General features: G+C 48.5%; 1 protein-coding gene across 1 annotated transcript in view; it reads left to right on the top strand.

Annotated features, from left to right (window-relative positions):
* Bap170 (Brahma associated protein 170kD) overlaps positions 1-18,831 on the top strand; it is an 83,463-nt gene extending 64,632 nt beyond the window's left edge. Inside the window, exons 15-18 of the mRNA XM_075870968.1 lie at positions 3,570-3,708; positions 4,298-4,483; positions 12,148-12,239; positions 18,371-18,831. Coding sequence (XP_075727083.1) covers positions 3,570-3,708; positions 4,298-4,483; positions 12,148-12,239; positions 18,371-18,485 — 532 coding nt within the window. The 3' untranslated portion in view covers positions 18,486-18,831. The remainder of the gene's footprint in view (positions 1-3,569; positions 3,709-4,297; positions 4,484-12,147; positions 12,240-18,370) is intronic.
* The last annotated feature ends 2,240 nt before the right edge of the window (positions 18,832-21,071 follow it).

Here is a 21,071-nt window from a genome sequence, read left to right as displayed (position 1 = left end):
GACGTCGCCGAGGCATGCCAGTCAAGTTTTCTGACTTGTCCCAGAAACACCTGAATTTAATATGATCTCCTAAATGTAGGGGCGCGGCCATGCGTCTCTCTAAAACAACCTTGACCCCACCACCACAAGAAGAAAATAATAAAAGGAAGTGGTTAGAAAATTGTCTGGCCTTAATGTATCACTTGTGGAACCCTTGTTAAGTAAATTTTATCACAGTACATAAGTGCCATACTGAAAAGCATACTGAAATATAAAACTGTGTACAAGCTGTAATAGGTCAGTTCACACACATATGGCTGGTAATGACTCACTTGTGCATGCTGTGGGGTCTCGACGAGGCGAACGTGCGCATCGCCACGCCACGCTCTTGGAGTGAACGGACACAGTTGACGCGGTCGGTACAAAGCACACAACATACATACATTTATTAACTAATTTAGACGACGATACCGTCCGCCGAATGTTACATCAATTTTAATTAACACGCTACCATACAAACAACATAACGCAATGACACACTAAACATACAATAACATGATAAACACACACTAACACACCCAACACATTAACACATACCCAAGGTGGCGTCGTCAACGCCTGACCTTCCACGTGGGACCCCGGCGCGAAGCCCGCGGTGCCGAGCACCGGGGGGGCCCACGCGACAGACAACCGTTCACGGCAGCCGCCACGCGCAGAAGAGCTCGCTCAACGCTCGCCCACCGCCAAGGCCCGCCTTCCGCCAGGGGCCACCGCCGGCGCTACCACTCTACCAACAGTGGTACTCAAAGCGAACACAACGCCATCTATCGCCCGGCAGTGGTCACCACAGAAAGAAAGCCTTGGGGCGAGACACTTGCGCCACGCGGCGCAGACAACTTTACAGGAGGGGGTGTCAGCACCCCCACATTCCCCCAACCTTAAATCAAACCATATACCGAAATCAAAAATTAGCTACACAAGCTTTAACAAAAAAAATGATATCGCGCGACCATAATGACCTTGCACCACGACACCGCCGCTGATCGACACTGCTGCACTGTCCGGCTAGGCTTCACCTCAGTACCGGCCCCGCAACAGCAACGTTGCCGTCGGCGCGACGTTCCGTCACTAGCGCCGACACGTCTTCCAGTTGCGACCAGCACTCGCGAGGGCGCCGGACTGCAGGCAGTTGCGCAGGTCCCAGGCATCTCCATTGCCCGACCTCACGACCGCATTCCTGGCCAGCGACGCTGACGATGTGCAGGACAGCCGGCCGTGGATGACATCTCTCCCGCCGAATACAGCAATAACAACAACAAAAAAAACTTTTTCCTAACTTGTGTTCACAAGAAAAAAAAGTGAGGGAAGCGGAGCGCGACACCTCAATGCCACGATCCACCTAGTTGTGCCACGCGCGACAGGCGGCTGCGTAGAGCCTTAGGCCTAATGAGTCGCGCGGCAACAACCGGCATCCACCCAGCACCCAGCCTAGGCGCAGAAGAGGCAGCCGCGAGGAGACGTCCACTCTGTGAGGTGGCCCTATCGCTCGCCGCACACAGCAGCTTACCGAGCGACCGGCGTCCACCGCCCCGGGCGGCGTCACGACGCCTCGGCGTCGAGCCGCAATACAAGTCAGCAACGACGCCCGGCTCCCTGAGCCAAAAGAGATAGAAGAAGCTATTCACAGAAAATCGGACCACCCACGAGGCTGCCGTACTCACTCGCTTCGGGCCTGGCCTACAAACCACGTGCTCTAGGCCTTGCTCACCCCAGGATGCGGACCGCATGGCTCTCGTCCTAATTCAACAACGTTTTTGAAAACTAACAAAAACACCCACTTGCGAGCAGAAAAAAATAAAAACTCGAGTGCCAACAAGTTCAAAACACATCCCAAAACCAATATCCTCGCTTCTAAAGAAAGCACACCGCCGACGCTAGCAAAGTCTCCCTAAGCCTACTCTACGCCCACTCTAACAAAAGCTTCTTCCGAACCGCAAAAACTGTCGTCCGATACTCCAAGAGCTCCATGTTGGGCAGCCAGTGTGGGGTCTCGACGAGGCGAACGTGCGCATAGCCACGCCACGCTCTTGGAGTGAACGGACACAGTTGACGCGGTCAGTACAAAGCACACAACATACATACATTTATTAACTAATTTAGACGACGATATCGTCCGCCGAATGTTACATCAATTTTAATTAACACGCTACCATACAAACAACATAACGCAATGACACACTAAACACACAATAACATGATAAACACACACTAACACACCCAACACATTAACACATACCCAAGGCGGCGTCGCCAACGCCTGACCTTCCACGTGGGACCCCGGCGTGAAGCCCGCGGTGCCGAGCACCGGGGGGGCCCATGCGACAGACAACCGTTCACGGCAGCTGCCACGCGCAGAAGAGCTCGCTCAACGCTCGCCCACCGCCAAGGCCCGCCTTCCGCCAGGGGCCACCGCCGGCGCTACCACTCTACCAACAGTGGTACTCAAAGCGAACACAACGTCATCTATCGCCCGGCAGTGGTCACCACAGAAAGAAAGCCTTGGGGCGAGACACTTGCGCCACGCGGCGCAGACAACTTTACAGGAAGGGGTGTCAGCACCCCCACAATGCATTGTTTAATTGCTGACATCTATAAACTTTACTGGCAATCATTCAGAGCTGCTGTGATGCTGCTGCAGCCCTGAGAAACCGTAAATACAAATATGTGCCACATTTTTTTTTTGTCATACCTTGCCTTTCTTTCTTCCCCACATGAGAAACAGACCCTAATTTCGAGGTTACCAGGTTGGAAGTCACACTTCCAACCTGATAACTTGGTAATCGAGGCAACACGTCAACGCAGAAAATTGCTATTACTACTGAGGACAGCCAGGGCTGCTGCAGGGAATTTTATTTATTTGTTTTATTTATCACATACTGCGGACCAAGTATGGTCCATGCAGGAGAGGGCAATACAGTTCAAAATTTTTCTACATACATACACTTCCGCTGCAGTATACATTCACTGCAGAACAAAATTCATGTACATTAAAAATTCGTGAAAAACAAGGGACAAATACAGGCAAAGAAGCAGACTTAAGCGACAAGAAAAGGGAATAGTTTCATCTCGGCGTGTCGAGCACAGGGGAATCATGGGGCAGAGCATTCCAATCAGAGACAGTTCTCGGGAAAAATGAATACTTGTAAATGTTAGTGCGTGCAAATATAGGTGTAATGCTACGACTATGTTTATGACGTGAAGCCCTGGTTGTGTCCTGTGTTATGTAATGCCGCAAGGATCATTATCGCACATGGGCAGCCTCACCGTGTGACCATCTTGCTGTAGATTTTCTTACCTAAAGAAAAAAAAACAAAAAAAACCGGTGCAATCCGGGCATTTTAGTGGAAAGAGAGTGCTAGAGACTTGTGTGCCGTGCAATGTCGGCGCATGTTAATGAACTCTCGGCTTGTCCGAAATTTTCAGCGCCCTCCACTATTGCGCGTTTCATAATCACATTTGCGAGTTTTGGCTCTTAAAACTCCTGAAGATATTATTAATATAGCACCTTTTTTTTTTTTTGCCCTGTACAGGACATTCTCGACGCCCAGTGCAGTATTCTATCATGCCTGCAAGGTGCACATATCGGAGGTCGACAATGACGTCCAGTGTCAGTGGGACTCGTGCGACGACATGAAGCGGCGCAGGCTCTCGCTGTTCACGCACCTGCAGGTAAGCTGTGCCTCGTGGACACTACCTGCTCGTGGGTCTAGCTGCTCGCCTTGCGAAGGCGGTCATTAGCTGTGCCAATATTTGTTGTTTATCAAGAGCATCGCCTTGAAGGCATTTCCCGACCAGTTTTAGCGTGCTCTGAAGGTGTTTAAATGCATGCCAAGTGTGACTTTCCTACATGCTAAGTGTGACTTTCCTACATGCTAGGAGCGTGTGGTAAGTATTCCAAAACTTCAATTTTTGATAGTCTACTGGATCGATGGATTGAGATTGACTGCAGTGTTGCTGTTGTAACAGCAGGTAGCCAGTGGGAGGGTCGTGGCAAAGCAAACAGTTTGCTAACATCCTGTTTAAGTTAGTAAATCTGGAAGTCTTTAAAAGACGATGACTATCGTAGACAAGTTTAATTCAATCCGAAATCAACATAAGCATCGTCATGGGTGGCCAGGTGCTGTGCACGATAGGCTTTGCACAAATAGCTTCACAAAAGCTTTGCCGAAGGCGCCCTGCACAAAAGACCTTGCACAAAGCTTTGTGCACTTTTGACCATGTGAAGGATTGATGTCGAGTTGGTATGTTTGGTGCGCAGGATCGGCACTGCAACGAGCAGGTGCTACAGATCCAGGCAGTTCGGCGGCAGCAGATCTCGCAGTTTGGCAAGGCCTCCTTGCCACCACCAGCGCAGCCACCCCCGCACCCTGGTTACGCGCCGGATGCTGCCTTGCTTGCCATCCGGAGACATGCCCTGGCCTATTACAACCACCGCGACGCCTCGGTAAGTGGAATTGATTAAAAAAAAAAAACTTTGGTGTGATATTGAATTTTTCATCAAATTTTTTCACCCTTGTATTTAGCGACACTGAATAATGAATTGCAAATTTCAAAAAGTTGCTCGCAGCAGTGTAAGCAATGTGCAGCTTTGTGTGCATTGCTATCATCATCATAAAAACGCCCACATATTTCTCTATGCGCCTGTCCTAATCTAAATGTGTGACAGCCTTATTGCAGTCACTGTCCTCTGTTCTTGTTTTCCATATCAGGCTTGCTTCATTGCCTATGTTTTGTCAGACAAGTCTTGTTGCACGGCTGTTTTGCTCGGCTGTGCACAATAACAAGCCCACAATAACAAGCGCTCGCTCTCACCTAATGCGCGTCGTGTGTTCTGCCTCCGCTTCGCGCTGAGTCGGTGGCGAGGCACATGCGGAAGATTCAGTCGAGCCCGCTTATAACGAACTTGAGCCTGACTCTGCATCCATTCGCTGCATCCAGAAGTTCGTACTCAATGAAACACTGCTTTTAAAAAAAGTTGCGAGTGAAAACACAAAATTTTATGCCCAAAAATGTCCGTGATGCACGTGTTTCGAAAAGTAGAAGCGATAAGGGCGGTCTCGAGTTTATTTTAAATGGCAGCGTGCTCTTCGCCGAGGCCTGTGGCGTAAGCTGCATGAGGCACTGGCTCAGTTTTGTTGTTCTGGCAATCTGATTCCTCCAAAAAGGCCCTTGCCGCGTAGTTCATTCACAATGCCCTAATTCGTGCACAGTTCCGCGGTGTTGGCATCACCATCGGCCGCAATGAAACTATCACAACAGATGTCCCACCCACTCTCCCATGTCGGAGTCGACGACGCGCTGCCACAAATCGCCGCCACAGTAGTCCTGTTCGAAAGCTTAAGGCCCGACGTCGACCAAGTCGGCCTCTCGAAAACAGTTTCACGCGCATGTAGCCGTCACCGTTGTGGGAATTGAGGCTGGCCCGCTGCCTTTGCGCGGGCTTTCCCGCCTTTTCTGCAATTCTCATGTCCCGACATGTCTGCTCTCCTTTGCTGTCTGCCGCGCTGGGAAGGGCGGAGTGACGTTTAACTCCCTCACCCGGTAGCGGATGTTGACTGTGGCGCCGCGCGGGGAGCCTCCCGAGAGGTTTTCGCGCTGCGTCGTGAGCGGTGAGTACAGTCCGGGACTTCAAACGGTGAGCCACGCATTCTTTTCCGTCCGTCGAGTCCCGTCGCTCGGGGCTCGTCGGACTTCGCTGACGGCGCCTCGCGCCCGATGCGAACGCTCATCTTTTGTTGCCCCGCTGCGTACTCACGGCCGAAGGGCAGTACGGTGTCCTAGTGCGTGGCCTAGCTACGCCGACCCGTCTCCCTTCGAAGCCAACGCGAGCGCCTTTGCCCTCGCTCGAGCAACCGGGCCCCTTTGTCCCGGTGTCTCCGTGGATTACCTTTACCGCGGAGACGTGCTCGTGGCACCCTGTGTAGTACTTTGTGCCCGTGGCGTGGATAAGCCTACTTGCTTTCCCGCCGCGCCTTTTTGCAACGGGCTGTACTGCGTTTGGTGTTGCCACAATAAAGTGTTGCGACTTGAGCAGTATCGCGTTTCCCGCCACGGCGACGGTTAACGCGTGCCCTGCGGCTCGCTAAGACCGGACCCACGCTGGTGGCCGTACTCCTTCGGGATACGTGTACACCACATTGGCGCCCAACGCGGTATCAAAAGCTCTAGCTTTTGATTGCTCTTAGCGAGTCAGTTCGCCTGCGCGATTCGGGCTCGTCGCAACATGGCTGCTTCGCGGGACTTTTGTCCGCTGTCCCTTTTAGCGGATGCCGCGTTGCACACGGAGGCCATTGCCTCTGTTGACGGGAACCCTTCTGCACCCGTCCGTGTCGGCACCCCCTATTGCGGTGACGACACGAGGCGCCTATCCGCTCCCTTTGGAGATGGCGCGCCGCGTTGCACCAAGAGGCCACCGCCTCTATCGACGGGCGCCCTTCGGCGCTCGCCTGTGTCGTCACCCCTTTTTTTTTTGTGGTGAATACACTCCTACGTGGTAGCTGACGCGCTATCTCGTGCCCCCTGTTGTCTGCCGAGAACCTGGATTTCGGTGCGACGGCCGCTCGCGGTGCCTTAGCACATGCAAGCGTCGGGGGCGAAACAGCAGCTTCGCCGCCATTCGGCGAGAAGGGGGAGTCCCCATGAGGACGACCTTGGCTGCTACCCAGGTAAGCGGCGCACTGCGTAGCGGCCGAGCGGGGGAACTTTCCGAAGGCCACCGTGCCGAGTGCGAACCCGCGACGCCGTGCACGCGGCGGTTGCTGCGGTCCTGAGTGGGCGCGATACCAGACTCCCCCATTTTGGGAGAATGGGAATCGCTTTCAGCAGCGAAGAGTTACTGAAGGCTCAGCAAAGTGATCCGTTTCGAGTCTCGGAGGGACGGAGCGCCGTATACGCTGCTTGCTTTGCGGCGGGCGCCGTTAAACCGTCTTGAGAGGCGCGCCGTTACGCTGCTTGTTCTGCGGCGGGCGCGATTAGGGGGCTGATACAGCGTGTGTCGCTGAGTCCCCGGCGGATTCATTTTTGCTGGACCATGACGGGCTCCTGCTGAACTATATAGCCACTGACGACGAGTCCAGCGACCCGTTTAAGGTGGTTATGCCCAAAAGTCTGAGAGCCGCGCTGTTGCGATCCTCTCACGACGAATCCATGGCCGGTCACCTGAGTGGCTCGAAAGTTTTTGCAAACTGAGCGATGTTGTGACCTGGCCCGGCACGAAGCGTGGTTTTTATCGCTATTCCGTGCCTGCCACGTCTGACAAACGGTTGAGCCAAGGGTTGGAAAGCCGCCCTGTCTTATGAACCGATTGTCAGTGAGCGTCCGTGGCGCGTACTAGCTGAAAGATCCCCTTTGGGAAAACTCAGCCGTGCCCACATCGCAGACCTGAAGCCCTTTGTCACGGCCTGACGAGCTCGCGCCAGTGCCCTGCGGCACTTCGCGCAAGCAACGGGCACACCCGGAGCGGCGGACCGCATTCGGACCCCGCGCCGGTATAATCTGAGGAAGCGGTCACCTTTGTGATTTCGCGCCGGACGGCGGACTTCTCCGCAACCGAAGGCCCTCAGTTTACTGTCTAGCCTCAGTATAGGTTAGCTTCTTTACGGCCTTTTCTCGTAAAGAAGTTGACCCCGCCGTGCCTGCTGCCAGTGTTTTTTTTTTTCCAAGTGTTCATGTGTATTTTGTTTCTTTTGTCTAATACTAAGTGTTATCTGTGTTTTGTGTTATTTTTCCAGATCTTGAGTGTCGTTTTGCTCTGTTTTTTTACTTTTTTTTCCGTGTTCGTTTCGTCTACCGCGAAGGGAGTTGTGTGTGACCTTGTGTGTCGGTGCTTGCCGGGAGAGAGAGAGACATAGGACGCTTTGCGCCTACGCTCGCGCAGCTGTCGGCGGTGTGTGTGCGTGCGTGCTTCCGGCATCCCTCCATCGACGCGGATACTCGAGGTGCTGGGGGGGCATTGACCCACTGATGTCAGACCATCTGGCTGTGCTCTGCTCTCGGCCGTCGCCGAAGAAGCCACGCTGCCTTTCCCACCATGGCTCCTGCGCGAGGCCAGCTGAAAGCAGCTATATGCTGCCGGCCAACGCCAGGGCGCCTCGCAGCCAATTTTGGTTCGGCCTCCCTGACCACCGGAGAGGCCCGGCTTCCCGCAACGTGCAGCTCCCTCATCGAGCCAGAAATGCGGGGCCTCCGAACAACCGAAGCGGCTTTCGTCGGACTCGCGGCTTATCAAGAGCAGCAACAAGCCATCAGTGAGCCCCCTCCCGTACCTCTGACCTCGCACTCGGGCATCGCACCCAGCGGACACTGACACGCACTTTTCCGCCCCTCCGCGCAGTGGACGCTATCCCGCTTCAGCACCGCGAACAATAGTGCCACGTTTCTGTGCTCCCTTCCGCAGTTATCTGTATAGTGTCATGTGTTTATTTTGTTAGTTATGATTTGTTTCTCCTTTGTAATCATTTTTTAGCAGCAGTAGCAGGGCTGGACTGAGGTTAGCCTGTCGCTCATAGCAGTGTCATTTTAGCTGCATGGGTGACGTCCGGCTGCCTTTTGCAGACCGGTAAAGGGCAAATTTAGGAAAGGGGGATGTGGGAATTGAGGCTGGCCCGCTGCCTTTGCGCGGGCTTTCCCACCTTTTCTGCAATTCTCATGTCCCGACATGTCTGCTCTCCTTTGCTGTCTGCCGCGCTGGGAAGGGCGGAGTGACGTTTAACTCCCTCACCCGGTAGCGGATGTTGACTGTGGCGCCGCGCGGGGAGCCTCCCGAGAGGTTTTCGCGCTGCGTCGTGAGCGGTGAGTACAGTCCGGGACTTCAAACGGTGAGCCACGCATTCTTTTCCGTCCGTCGAGTCCCGTCGCTCGGGGCTCGTCGGACTTCGCTGACGGCGCCTCGCGCCCGATGCGAACGCTCATCTTTTGTTGCCCCGCTGCGTACTCACGGCCGAAGGGCAGTACGGTGTCCTAGTGCGTGGCCTAGCTACGCCGACCCGTCTCCCTTCGAAGCCAACGCGAGCGCCTTTGCCCTCGCTCGAGCAACCGGGCCCCTTTGTCCCGGTGTCTCCGTGGATTACCTTTACCGCGGAGACGTGCTCGTGGCACCCTGTGTAGTACTTTGTGCCCGTGGCGTGGATAAGCCTACTTGCTTTCCCGCCGCGCCTTTTTGCAACGGGCTGTACTGCGTTTGGTGTTGCCACAATAAAGTGTTGCGACTTGAGCAGTATCGTGTTTCCCGCCACGGCGACGGTTAATGCGTGCCCTGCGGCTCGCTAAGACCGGACCCACGCTGGTGGCCGTACTCCTCCGGGATACGTGTACACCACACCGTCGCCGACGCAATGTTCGCCATCTCCACAGCTGAATACCGGGACCCCTGAAGCGGCAAGTTGGCTGCCAGGTGCTCAACAGCTATGAGCAAGTGATCCGCATCGCAGCACCTATCACGCGGATTAGGCCAAAGCCAAGCGGTCGCACTTTCGACGTTTTGTTGAGCAGCAGGAAAAAACCTGCAAGGCCTCCCGTCCGCCATCCTGACCACACACGCACACCGAGAGCGATCAAGATGCGCACACGGGACACACACGTTAGAACACGTGGTACAGCTCGGGGCCCGTTTCTAGTCAGAAAACAAAATTCGAGCCAGCGTGGCTGGTGTTGCGAGATTGTGGAGATGGGCGAAGGAGTTGTGATCAAAAGAGGAGAGCAGATTTGCGAGAGAGGGGCAAGGATTTGCGATACAGTGAAGAGAGGGGAGGATATGGCGTGAAAGCGACCTTGAAAACCAAAACACGCGGGAAGGAGGCAGGTCGGGTAGCTTGCTTGAAAAGTCTGCGAAACTCGCAACTCACGCGTAGAAAAACTTGAAAGAGGACCTGCGTGCACAGAGGTCTAAAAGCACGACCGCCTGGATCAGCGCGCGCGGCGGTGTGCAAAGAATCAGCGACTGCGGTCAAAGAATCGTTTTGTTGCACAGGCGAGTTTGTGTCGCCTCACCGGCTTCGATATTTCGTGATTCGTTCCACGCAAATTAACAGTCGTTTTCGGGCTTCACGCGTGCGGAGGGAATGCTCAGCTGAGTGCAAAGTGAGTGAGAACAGGTCCTAAACAGGAAACGAATCGCGAATTATTAGAGTGAATGGGGTAGCGTATGCGCGTGCACTAGAACGATACGATAAGACAAGACAGAGACGATCGGATACAGATGATGTTGGCAAATGGTCAGGTCACTCCAGGCCGGCAACGCCAACAACAGTACCAGCAATTAAAAACAAAGGAAATGGCCGACCGGTCTTCGAGAGGTCCGTGGCAGTGTGGCTCAGAGTAGCGGGGGACAAAGGACGGAGGGGTGCGTTACAAAAGGCTGTCGAGGAGAGCAGCAACTAGAGGGGCGCGGAGGCTGGGTCGGTGTGTAGCAATAAGAATCTATCGGCACCTCGCCGATGCCTGATCGGTGGTCGAAAGTGGTTTCCCGGGAAGTCGGCAGAGCGTCGAATCCGTTCGCTTTAACCGATCGGCAGCGCACGGAGACGTTCGTTGTAAGTGTGATTTTGTGTCATTAAAACAATGTATATTTTCACGGTCACGCGGATATTGTTCGTTTTAAGCGAAAGTTCGTCTTAAGTGGGGCCGTCTTGTGTGGGCTCGACTGTACATGCTCATACCAAAATGCCAAAATTTGGAGCATAATTTCTAGTTTGTCTGGGCAAAATTTGTGAGCTTGTGTGAATATTTGATGCTTCGAATATTTGAGCGAATAGCAGGGTATTCAAGTTCGCTTTGATTTGAGTATCAATTATTGAAAGTTTCGAAGTATTCGCAAGGAACGAATGCATATTAATCTGAATGTACCGCTTGTAAAGGTGGTTTCACTGCGATTTAAGGGTGCTAAACCCTGAAAGCACCTATCCAGGAGAAATTCGCTTTGCCGCGAAGTCTCCCTTCAAACTTAAAGAGGCCCTGCAACACTTTTTGAGCATTGTAAGAAACCGCTGCTGATTGGTAGTCGAGGCTACCGAGGACATGTAAGCTAAACATTATAGCGCAGCACGCAGCCTGTGATTCACAACGAATTCTCAAAATCAGCTGGAAATCGATTTCTTCTTCCGGCAAATGATTCCACAAGCTCAGAAAGCACGCGTGACATATTTTCTTTCCTCGTGCTATTCCTTCCGGCTTAGCTTCCAGCACTTTTGTCGGGACGAGAAGCGAAAACTCACTTGCAGCATGCGACAAATCTTCGCAGCTCCGCGCGTACTGGAAGGATTCTAAAAATTTTTGGACGGTGAATTCATGAGACAATAAGCTTCTTTAGTCAATCCATTCCATGGCTCCTTGAAAAAATGTTGCAAGGCCCCTTTAAATAAAAATATTACCTTCAAATCAATTTCATTTTATTAAGCTTAAAAGCTTGTTATGACGGCTTATATGCTTCAAGTATAATAAACATAAAAATGTAATGTTACATATTATAAGGATTATGACTCGCATCCTGCCAAAAGTCAAATCCTGCTACTACTCAAAGTTGATTTAACTTCTTTTAAACAAAAGAAAATGGCATTACATAGAGGCTCTATTTCAATATTTAAATAATATTGTGTAGGTTAGTTAGGTCATAATAAATATACCCATTTTTCTTCATATGTCATATGTACTATTCAAATTCGATTCGACCAAAATTACTATTCACTTAAAATTCGCTTTGAGCCTGAAATTCACTATTCGCTCAAGTTTAAGAATTTATTTCAAGGTTATCTCCTGCTGTTACATTGTTAGATGGAGGTCACAAATACATGTGCTTCTGTTGAGCAATGGCGGGGAATAGAAAAACGTTGTTATATATGGAATTCGTTGTATGGAGGTTTGTTGTAAACAGGTTTAACTGTATCAAATTTCATTGTATCAACTGTCATCCCACTGCTGTGTCTGTTTCTTTGCTCAAAAGCTTAAGAGATCTAACCAACCCAGCCTCTGCCGTGCATGGGTTGCCTTGCACTAGTAGCTCTAACGATCTAGCCAACCAGACCACTGCGAAATTTTGCTCAGTAGGAAACTTTGCGTCTCGCTTCATTCTTTGTGTCTCTGAGCCAATGTCAGTGACAGTGATGTTGTTTGCAGGATGAAAAGGAGTCTGCATTGGCCAAGAGTATACGGCTCACTTCGGCCCTCATCATACGGAATCTCGCTACCTATTCGTCGCGAGCAAGACGGTGAGTGCGGTCATGCAGTTTCGCCCAACCACCGCTGACACGTATGGTCGTCTCAGTTTTGGGGCTCCGGGGGGTCATCAAGAAAAATGTCTTAAAGATAGTGCATTGTGACACGTGGTTTATTTTTTACAACACTCAAGGGGCCGGACAGCCACATGCACAACAGATAAAGTAGAGTAAAATCTCTGAATAAACCCAGGTGATACGAATAGGGGTCTTATACGAATTCATAAAATTTTCTGGCCAAATTCAGTCTTGCTTAAGGGGTCAAAATTTGGGTTTTAGGAACTCCCAAATTTGAGTACTCTGATACGAACTTTATCATGGAAACCATTGAGCAATGCTTGATAGCAGCATCCTCCAAAAGCTTTGAAAGTATGTGCACATCTTATGCACACAAAGTCAAAACTGCAATTGTAGTTTGCTGCAACCTCTTTGGATGAAGCCGCAGTGCTCTCGACGCGATAATGTGTCAACAACGTAACCGAAAGTGCACATGCGTCCAACGTTCACAGAGTCTAAAGTGATTGCCATGGACAAAATCATGTTAGATGTGACTTTAGACCTTCTAGTTTTGAATGCACATGTGTGGCCAGTGCTCGTGGATTAAAAATGGAGCTATTGTTTGCCGCAATCGCAGTTGCTATCAACGCAATTTTCAATAGTGGCTATGCAACTCTTTAACAAGATTTGTAATCTGGGCTTGTTGTTAATGCATTTGAAGAATTTTACGTAGGGCGAGGCAAAATGCGCACCGTAATTACTCGAATCTAACGTGCACCTTTTTTCTGGTTAAGTGAGTTCATAAATCGCATGCGCGTTAGAATCGAGTACGAAAAAAAAATGAATACGGTCATTTTATTGCCATCAGCATTCCAAAATGGCCACCCCCTACGTGCGTCGGCATGGTGCGTCGGCCATTTCTGCCTATGTGTTTCCCATGTGCGGCACTTCGTACGTGTACTGAGGAGTTCGTCATCTTGTAGTGCATTAGCATCGACGGCATGGAAGGGCCGACTCCAAAAACTCAACGAGTGCACCATGATGCCGCTTTTAAAAGAAAAGTCATCGCGTGTGCCGAAACGGACGTAAATCGGGCTGCATTGCGGTCGTTCGGAGTTCCCGAAACGTGCGCGTGGGACTGGCGGAAACAAAAGCAGAGTGTTGTTGACAGCAAAGATTCACGCAAAGGCTTCAGCGGACCACAGCAGGGTCGGTTTCCGCAAATTGAAGAGCTGCTCGGCGAGTATGTGATTGAGCAGTGAGCGGCACAGCGGCCCGTGACGACAGAACTGCTCCAAGTGCAGGCTATGCAGTTAGCCTTAGAAAAAGGGCTAATGCGGAGCCAGTTTAAAGCCAGCAGGTGCTGGCTAACTTTATGAAGAGGAAAGGCTTTTCCCTCTGAAGACGAACGGGCATACGCCAAAAGTTGCCGGAAGAGTACGAAGAAAAGCTTCAGTTTTCAGAGGTTCGTCCTAAACTTGCGGCACAAAACGGCTCTCTGCTAGGGAAAATTGGGAATGCCGATCAGACGCCTCTTTACTTCGACATGCCTGGCACCACAACCGTCGAGAAGAAGGGGGCGAAGCAAGTTCGCGTGCTGACATCGGGCCACATTAAAACTAGAGTGATGGCAATGCTCCGTTGCACGTCAGATAGGCACAAGCTTCCCCCGTACCTCATATTTAAACGGAAGACGCTCCCTAAAGGAGTTTTTTTCCCCGAGTGGTGTGATCGTGTGGGCCAACGAGAAGAATGGGTGCGCGTTGCAATCGATGTCTTACTTTTTTTTTTCGTCGTGAAAACCCGGTGCGCGTTACAATCGAGGGCGCGGTAGAATCGAGTAAATACGGTAAGTAGGAAAGGTGCAGGCGTACAAAACAAAGCCAAACATTCTCTCTGAAGTTAAGCTGCTAGTGCAGCAGTAGAATAAAGACAATAAATTCGTAAAAAGGCACAATGCTTTTCAATGTTTATGACGTTCAAATAATGACTATGTTGGAGTGGACTTCGATGTTTAATTTTTAGTTAACCTCGGGCTAAGCTCTTATGCATACGTTTATTGCTTTCAGCTGCGTATTCCTTTATTGATCCGTTTGCGAGAGTCCCAAAAATGCATACGTAAGCTGTTTCAGTGGCAGTAAATGTCTTCTGCACATATTGTGCTTTATGAACTGATTTAGCTAGTTTTATATCTTTTTTGTATGAAATTTTGGGTGATACGAGTAATTTTTCACTCTAGTATGGCATTCTCACATTTGAGCGCATTATTTGTTTCTTTAGGGACACATTGTGCTTTGGTGCTAGGCGTGAAGAGGTACACTATTGTTGTAATCATGAACGTGTCATTGTGCTTGCTTGTTGGCATATACAGTAATACTTCTTTAACTTGAAGTTGTAAAAACCAGAGAAAATTTCGAGATAAGTGGATTTTCGAGATAAGCAAAGTCGCACTGATTGCATGGAAAAATGAGCGCTTTTCAGAAAAACGACTGCTACTTAGAGGCTCTTCAGGGGCAGTTTCTAATACTTTTTCTTGTGCAGGTCTAAAAGAGAAAAAAATAACATACAAAAATCTTTAGGGCGTTCTCCAGCTGTTTGACACATCGCATCAGTCGATTTGACCCCCCCACCCCCCACCCGATGCACTTGACCTTATTTCGAAGTATGCGCAGCAAATTTTATCGTCTCAAAAGATGTTGGCACCTCTCAAGGTTGTTTGTCATCGTTGTCGTCTCCGCCGTTCTCTACGTTAGTGGCCGTTTGAACGATTTCATTTCTCCGGTCACCAAAAAAGTCACATTGTTTTCGGCGGGACTGTTACTTGTAAGCTTGATGACCTCTTGAAAAAGTTCTTTACAGTCTCTGCTGAAATCCACCCAGCACATTCTGCTTGTTTTTCAGCATTGTCGCAAGCGTAGACAAAGGGATGCGGAATTACTGTGCGATGTTCGATTTTGTTCAGCCTCCATTCTCCACCTCACTTAATTAGGCAACCTTTTTTTCTAGCGTTACCAACTTGCACTGCTTTGATGCCATGATTGCCGCACTCACTGTCAACAAAAAATCCATACCGCTCAGTTTGCGCAGAAATCAACCCTCGGGGAAAATCATGTGCAGTGCACAAAGCGAAAGAGAGAAACTACGCCAAGCAAGCGTGGGCAGAGGGCCTCTCTCCTCAGTGCATGTGTCACCTGACGTTTCACAGGGTTGCTTGACAGTGTTATGTGCCTGGGCTGAAACTTCGCACACTTCGCGTTTGTAGAAAGTATCGATGTAGTGGAAGGCATGGCCAAATAAGAAAAAAGAAAGAAAAAAAATCTACGAACTTCAGGCATGGTCATCATCATCATCATCAGCCTGACTACGTCCACTGCAGGACAAAGGCCTCTCCCATGTTCCGCCAGTTAACCCGGTCCTGTGCTTGCTGCTGCCAATTTATACCCGCAAATTTCTTAATCTCATCTGCCCACCTAACCTTCTGTCTCCCCCTAACCCGCTTCCCTTCTCTGGGAATCCAGTCATTTACCCTTAATGACCAGCGGTTATCCTGTCTACGCGCTACATGCCCTGCCCATGCCCATTTCTTCTTCTTGATTTCAGCTATGATATCCTTAACCCCCGTTTGTTCCCTAATCCACTCTGCTCTCTTCTTGTCTCTTAAGGTTACACCTACCATTTTTCTTTCCATTGCTCGCTGCGTCGTCCTCAATTTAAGCTGAACCCTCTTTGTAAGTCTCCAGGTTTCTGCTCCGTAGCTAAGTACCGGCAAGATACAGCTGTTATATACCTTCCTCTTGAGGGATAGTGGCAATCTACCTGTCATAATTTGAGAGTGCTTGCCGAATGTGCTCCACCCCAATCTTATTCTTCTAGTTACTTCAATCTCGTGGTTCGGCTCTGCGGTTATTACCTGCCCTAAGTAGACATAGTCTTTTACAACTTCAAGTGCACTATTACCTATCTCGAAGCGCTGCTCCTTGCCGAGGTTGTTGTACATTACTTTCGTTTTCTGCAGATTAATTTTAAGACCCACCTTTCTGCTCTCCTTGTCTAACTCCGTAATCATGAGTTGCAATTGGTCCCCCGAGTTACTCAGCAATGCAATGTCATCGGCGAAGCGCAGGTTACTAAGGTATTCTCCATTGACTCTTATCCCTAACTGTTCCCATTCTAGGCTTCTGAAAACCTCCTGTAAGCACGCGGTAAATAGCATTGGGGAAATTGTGTCCCCCTGCCTTACACCCTTCTTGATTGGTATTCTGTTGCTTTCTTTATGAAGCACTATGGTAGCAGTTGATCCCCTGTAGATTTCTTCCAGAATGTTTATATATACTTCATCTACGCCCTGATTCCGCAGTGTTTGCATGACGGATGATATTTCTACTGAATCAAACGCCTTCTCGTAATCTATGAAGGCTATGTATAGTGGTTGGTTATACTCTGAGCATTTCTCTATTACGTGATTTATAGTATGAATGTGGTCAATTGTTGAGTAGCCTGTTCGAAATCCTGCTTGTTCCTTTGGTTGATTGAATTCTAATGTTTTCTTTACTCTGTTAGCAATTACCTTTGTAAATAGCTTGTATACTACAGAGAGCAAGCTGATCGGCCTGTAATTCTTCAAGTCAGGCATGGTAGCATCGCGCAAATCTTGTGAAATGGTCTGGCGGCGGAATTTTAGTTACAATCCAGGTCAAGATTTTGAGTTATCCGCATTCCGACCAAAAAATACTTTGAGATTAAAGGGCAAAATATACATAGGACGTGTAGGAAAATGTTCGGTGCCGCGGAAAACTTATACTTAGCCGATTTTTATGAGATATGCGAGTTCGAGTTAACGAAGTATTACTGTGGGTTCAGATCTTCAAAGTTTTTTCTGTGATTATATCATATTTTGTCACTTGAAATCGACAGCTAATGTCACATAGAAATTGTAGTGTGCAAACTTCTCTCTGTCTCTTCTTCTTGTGTGCCATTGTGATCTAAAGTGCACATTTGCGAGCATATTTTGTTCAGTTGTTCTTACCTACTAACGCCGCTAATGTATTTGTCATGCATAGCGGACGATTTTTGTTTGAAGTTGATTGATGCCAATGTGAAGGGATTTTGCGGCTGCGATGTAATGGGCTATCTTATTTTTACATGGCATCCTGGTCTAGGTGGCCGCATTTGAATGGAGACAAAATGCTGGAAGCGACTGTGCTTAGATTTTGATTTTGGGGCAAATGAAAAAAGCCTAGGTGGTTGGAAGATCCGGAGCCCTCTACTACAGCATCTGTCATGATCGTATTGTGATTTTGGTGCTTAAAATAATAGCCATTCTTGTATGCCTTGACATACTATGGTGGCGTAGTGGCCGAGATGTCTCGCTTGCGCAGCACTAAAGTGTGGCCTCCATTTTCAGCTTCGCCGGACGTGTTTCAACAGGGTGAAATGCAGAAACTGCTACGTTAGGGGCACATTAGAGAGGCCTTGCAACACTGTTTGAAGTAACCATGGAATGACTTCATCAAATGACTTTATTGCCTGACGAATAGACCTCCCCAAAAGTTTTTGAAGTCCGTCACATACGAGTGATGCTACAGGACTTTGTCGCAAACTGTAATTGCTTTCTTTCTTCTCTTGTCCTGACGAGCACGCAGGCTGTTGCTAGGCAGGAAGGGATGGCAACGCCAGGAACAAGTTTCGTCACATGTGCATTTATTGTCTTTTTTTTTTGAATGCACAACTTACTGTCAATGTGATTGTCAGGGCGGGCACATGGCAACATCTTGTGGTGACCAAAGGAACTATGTAGTTTGTGATGCTGAAATCGGGCAGTGATTGTGGTGCTTGTTTATGACATTGTTTGGATAAAGTAGAGGGAACGATCTAGAGGTGACTTTTGAGAATCTATTATGAATTCCAGGCTGTGTGCTGCTCTATAATGTTTGGCTCACGTGTTCTCTTGAGCCTCAACTACCAATAGTCAGCTTTCTCCAACCATACTTAAAAATTCTTCAGGGCCCCTTTAAAAATTCCTGGTTAGTCAAAATGAGCATGGTATCAGCCAATATGTCCCTTCCATAATCTTAACTCGTTTTTGACGCTTACAAGCTTTTGATTACCTAAACTTCTTGCTTTTGCAGTTACCTACGACGATATGAGCAGCAGCTGTCAACAGTGGCCATGTCCCCGTTAGAGTCGTCACGGACTATTGCCCAGTGCTTGCTTGAAATGTCACGGGTGCCGACACCGGACTGAACAAGCACCGAATGTGGGGTAGAAAAAAAACAATACTATGCGACGAAGCTACTGCGGAGTCGTGCCACGCCGGAGTGATTGCGTGTGTAAATCGTACCGCCCACCACTGGTGCAAGAGACTTAGTGTTGTTCGCAAGTGTGGTGTTGCACGTGGCGCAGGCAGTGAAGGAAAGGACTTCGAGATAAACTGCGGAGGCAACGTTGCGATCGGCGGCTCTCGACAGCTCGTGACAACCGCTTGGTGGACTTTCGAACATGTACAGACAGAAAAGGTGGAAGTGTGTGACGGAGCAGCGGCGTTGTGCCGGAGGAGGACGTGAATAAAAAGATCGGACATTTTATGTGACGAAGACGAGCATTCGCGCAAGTGAAAGAGCAAGAGAAACTTCCCTACGTGCCTCGATCAAGTGACGGTGGAAAAAAGTGTTTAAGCCCGTTACGTCTACATTTTTTTTTTCTCTCTCTCTTTGCTGCCCTTCGTCGTGTAAAGCGTTGTGTGGTGGCAGCAGGACAAAAGTGACGTCGGCGTCATATCAAATTGTAAAACAGGAAAAAGCAAAATTTTCTCGCATGCCATCGCTTTCGAACCATTTTTTTTTGTTCATGTGGTACTGAAACATTCTTCTTTTTGTTTTTCCTTCATCTTCTTGCATTTTTTTCCCACAGAGTTTTGTCCGTTTCCTAGTTGCGCTTCGTGTGTGAGAACAAGAGGTTGTCACTTCATGTGGGCAAATGCAAACTCGTGGCCACAGGACCGATAAGGATGGGGATTAAGCGAGTTTTTTTATTTTAAATCGTCCTTGTCCGCATACTTGCGAAAGACCTGTGCTGTGTGTTAGTGGGAGATAAACTCTCTTCCTTTGCATTGTTTTTTTCTTTGTTTTGAAGTGGTCTGCTTTTCACTCAGTCCCACTGCGTTCGGTCATCAGAAGCATCGTTCATTTGCCGGTTTTATTTAAAACTTTATTTATCGTCACATAAGGGAGGGACACGCATAAAAAAGTCATAATTTTGATGCACTGTACTCTACCATCTTGTTCCTTCGACCTGACGTCATGTGCTGGTTCAGCATCTTAAACATCCCAGTGTGTATCTTTTTTTTTCTTGTTACTGCTTGGCCATTCTTCAAAAATAGTTTCCAACGTATGCATTACAGGCTCCTTCGTGCCATCATGTTCGATTCTGTGAGTGTGCAGTTTATAATTATGTTGAAAAATTCGAAAGGATTGTGTTGATAATTAAGTTTCAACTTTGATGGCTGCTGCATATACTAAGATTCACGATTTACGAGAGCTGTGCAGAGAGTAGCATGGATGTCAAATTGAGCAGATACATCGTTCTTGCTTACTTTTTTTTAATTGTGCGCGGTTTTTTAATTGTGCACGAGACGACTAATTTTCTGAAAGAATAAAAAGGTTATCTAGATCAACTAATCACCCTGGTATTTGATGCTTGTGTATGAACAATTTCAAAGTTTTTTGTGTCTTTTTGCTAATTTTGACTTTTACGGAGGAGGAGACAAGATGTCGTTGCCTTCGCTTTGTGCACTTCAGTTTATTTCATAATACACAGAATTTATGTTTTGTATGTTCACGTCACTCTCGCCTCTCATTTAAACAGTTCTATGCAGCATCCTTCCCCTGTTCATCCTACAAGGTGAAAAGTTTGAAACATTCAATGCATAAATGCAGAACAGTTGCATCATATTATTATTGTAGCACAGAAAGTCAGCACCTTTGCATGACCAATTACAGCATGTTTTGTCTTGGTGAATTTGCATGGATCTGCAGTGGGCCTGAATATTGGGAAACTTGTGCTCTATTTAGACGTGGCGGTCATGTTGTTGAGCACACCTTGAACGCTTTACTCTGCGATTCCACCACAAACAAACAAGGCTGCCTTGTGGTTGACGTCGATTAGCTCACCGGTACTGGTAATGCACCTCAAGTGAAAGCTGGACTTTACAACTATTATGGAGAACTTATGAACTCTTATGGAGAATTAGCTGCCTAATTCACAGGCAACCTAATTATGTGTGGGGCACAAAGCGGCCTGTTTCACACCTGAAGTTGATGGGCATGGCTGGCACGTGTTTTTTCATTTAGCATTGCTGTCAAGCAATTGCCGAAAGAAGTAAGTTTGAAACGTTGAGTTTTATTGGCTACTCTAAAGCGCTTATGTTTGAAAAGTGCTGCGCAAGCAAATGTTCAACATATGAATAATATATTCCTGGTGTTGTGTTTATTGATTAAACAAAATGATTCCTGAGCTATAATCTAAGAATTGTGTTTTTCTGGTGAAATCGTAAGGTTATAGCGTGACTCCGTTTGAGTGTGAAGGAAAAGAAGCCAGTGAAAAATGGAAATGCAGATGGCAGGATGCGTGGTTATCTTTTCATCTGCATTTTTCTTTTTCACTGGTTTCTTTGTCTTCATGCTCGAAAAGAGTTGCACTCTATAACCTCACGATTTCATCATGCACTAACTCACCCAATCTGCAGTACTCGTGTTTTTGCGAGTTACAGGAAAGCACTGCAGTTTATGAGGTGTTTTTAGAGCAATCCTTTAGTTAACCTTTCACCCTGTG

This window comes from Rhipicephalus microplus, chromosome 8 (genome assembly GCF_043290135.1).
Source record: "Rhipicephalus microplus isolate Deutch F79 chromosome 8, USDA_Rmic, whole genome shotgun sequence".
Taxonomy (NCBI): domain Eukaryota; kingdom Metazoa; phylum Arthropoda; class Arachnida; order Ixodida; family Ixodidae; genus Rhipicephalus; species Rhipicephalus microplus.
The sequence above is the reverse complement of the archived record's forward strand: the minus strand, read 5'-3'. Positions and strand labels throughout refer to the sequence as shown.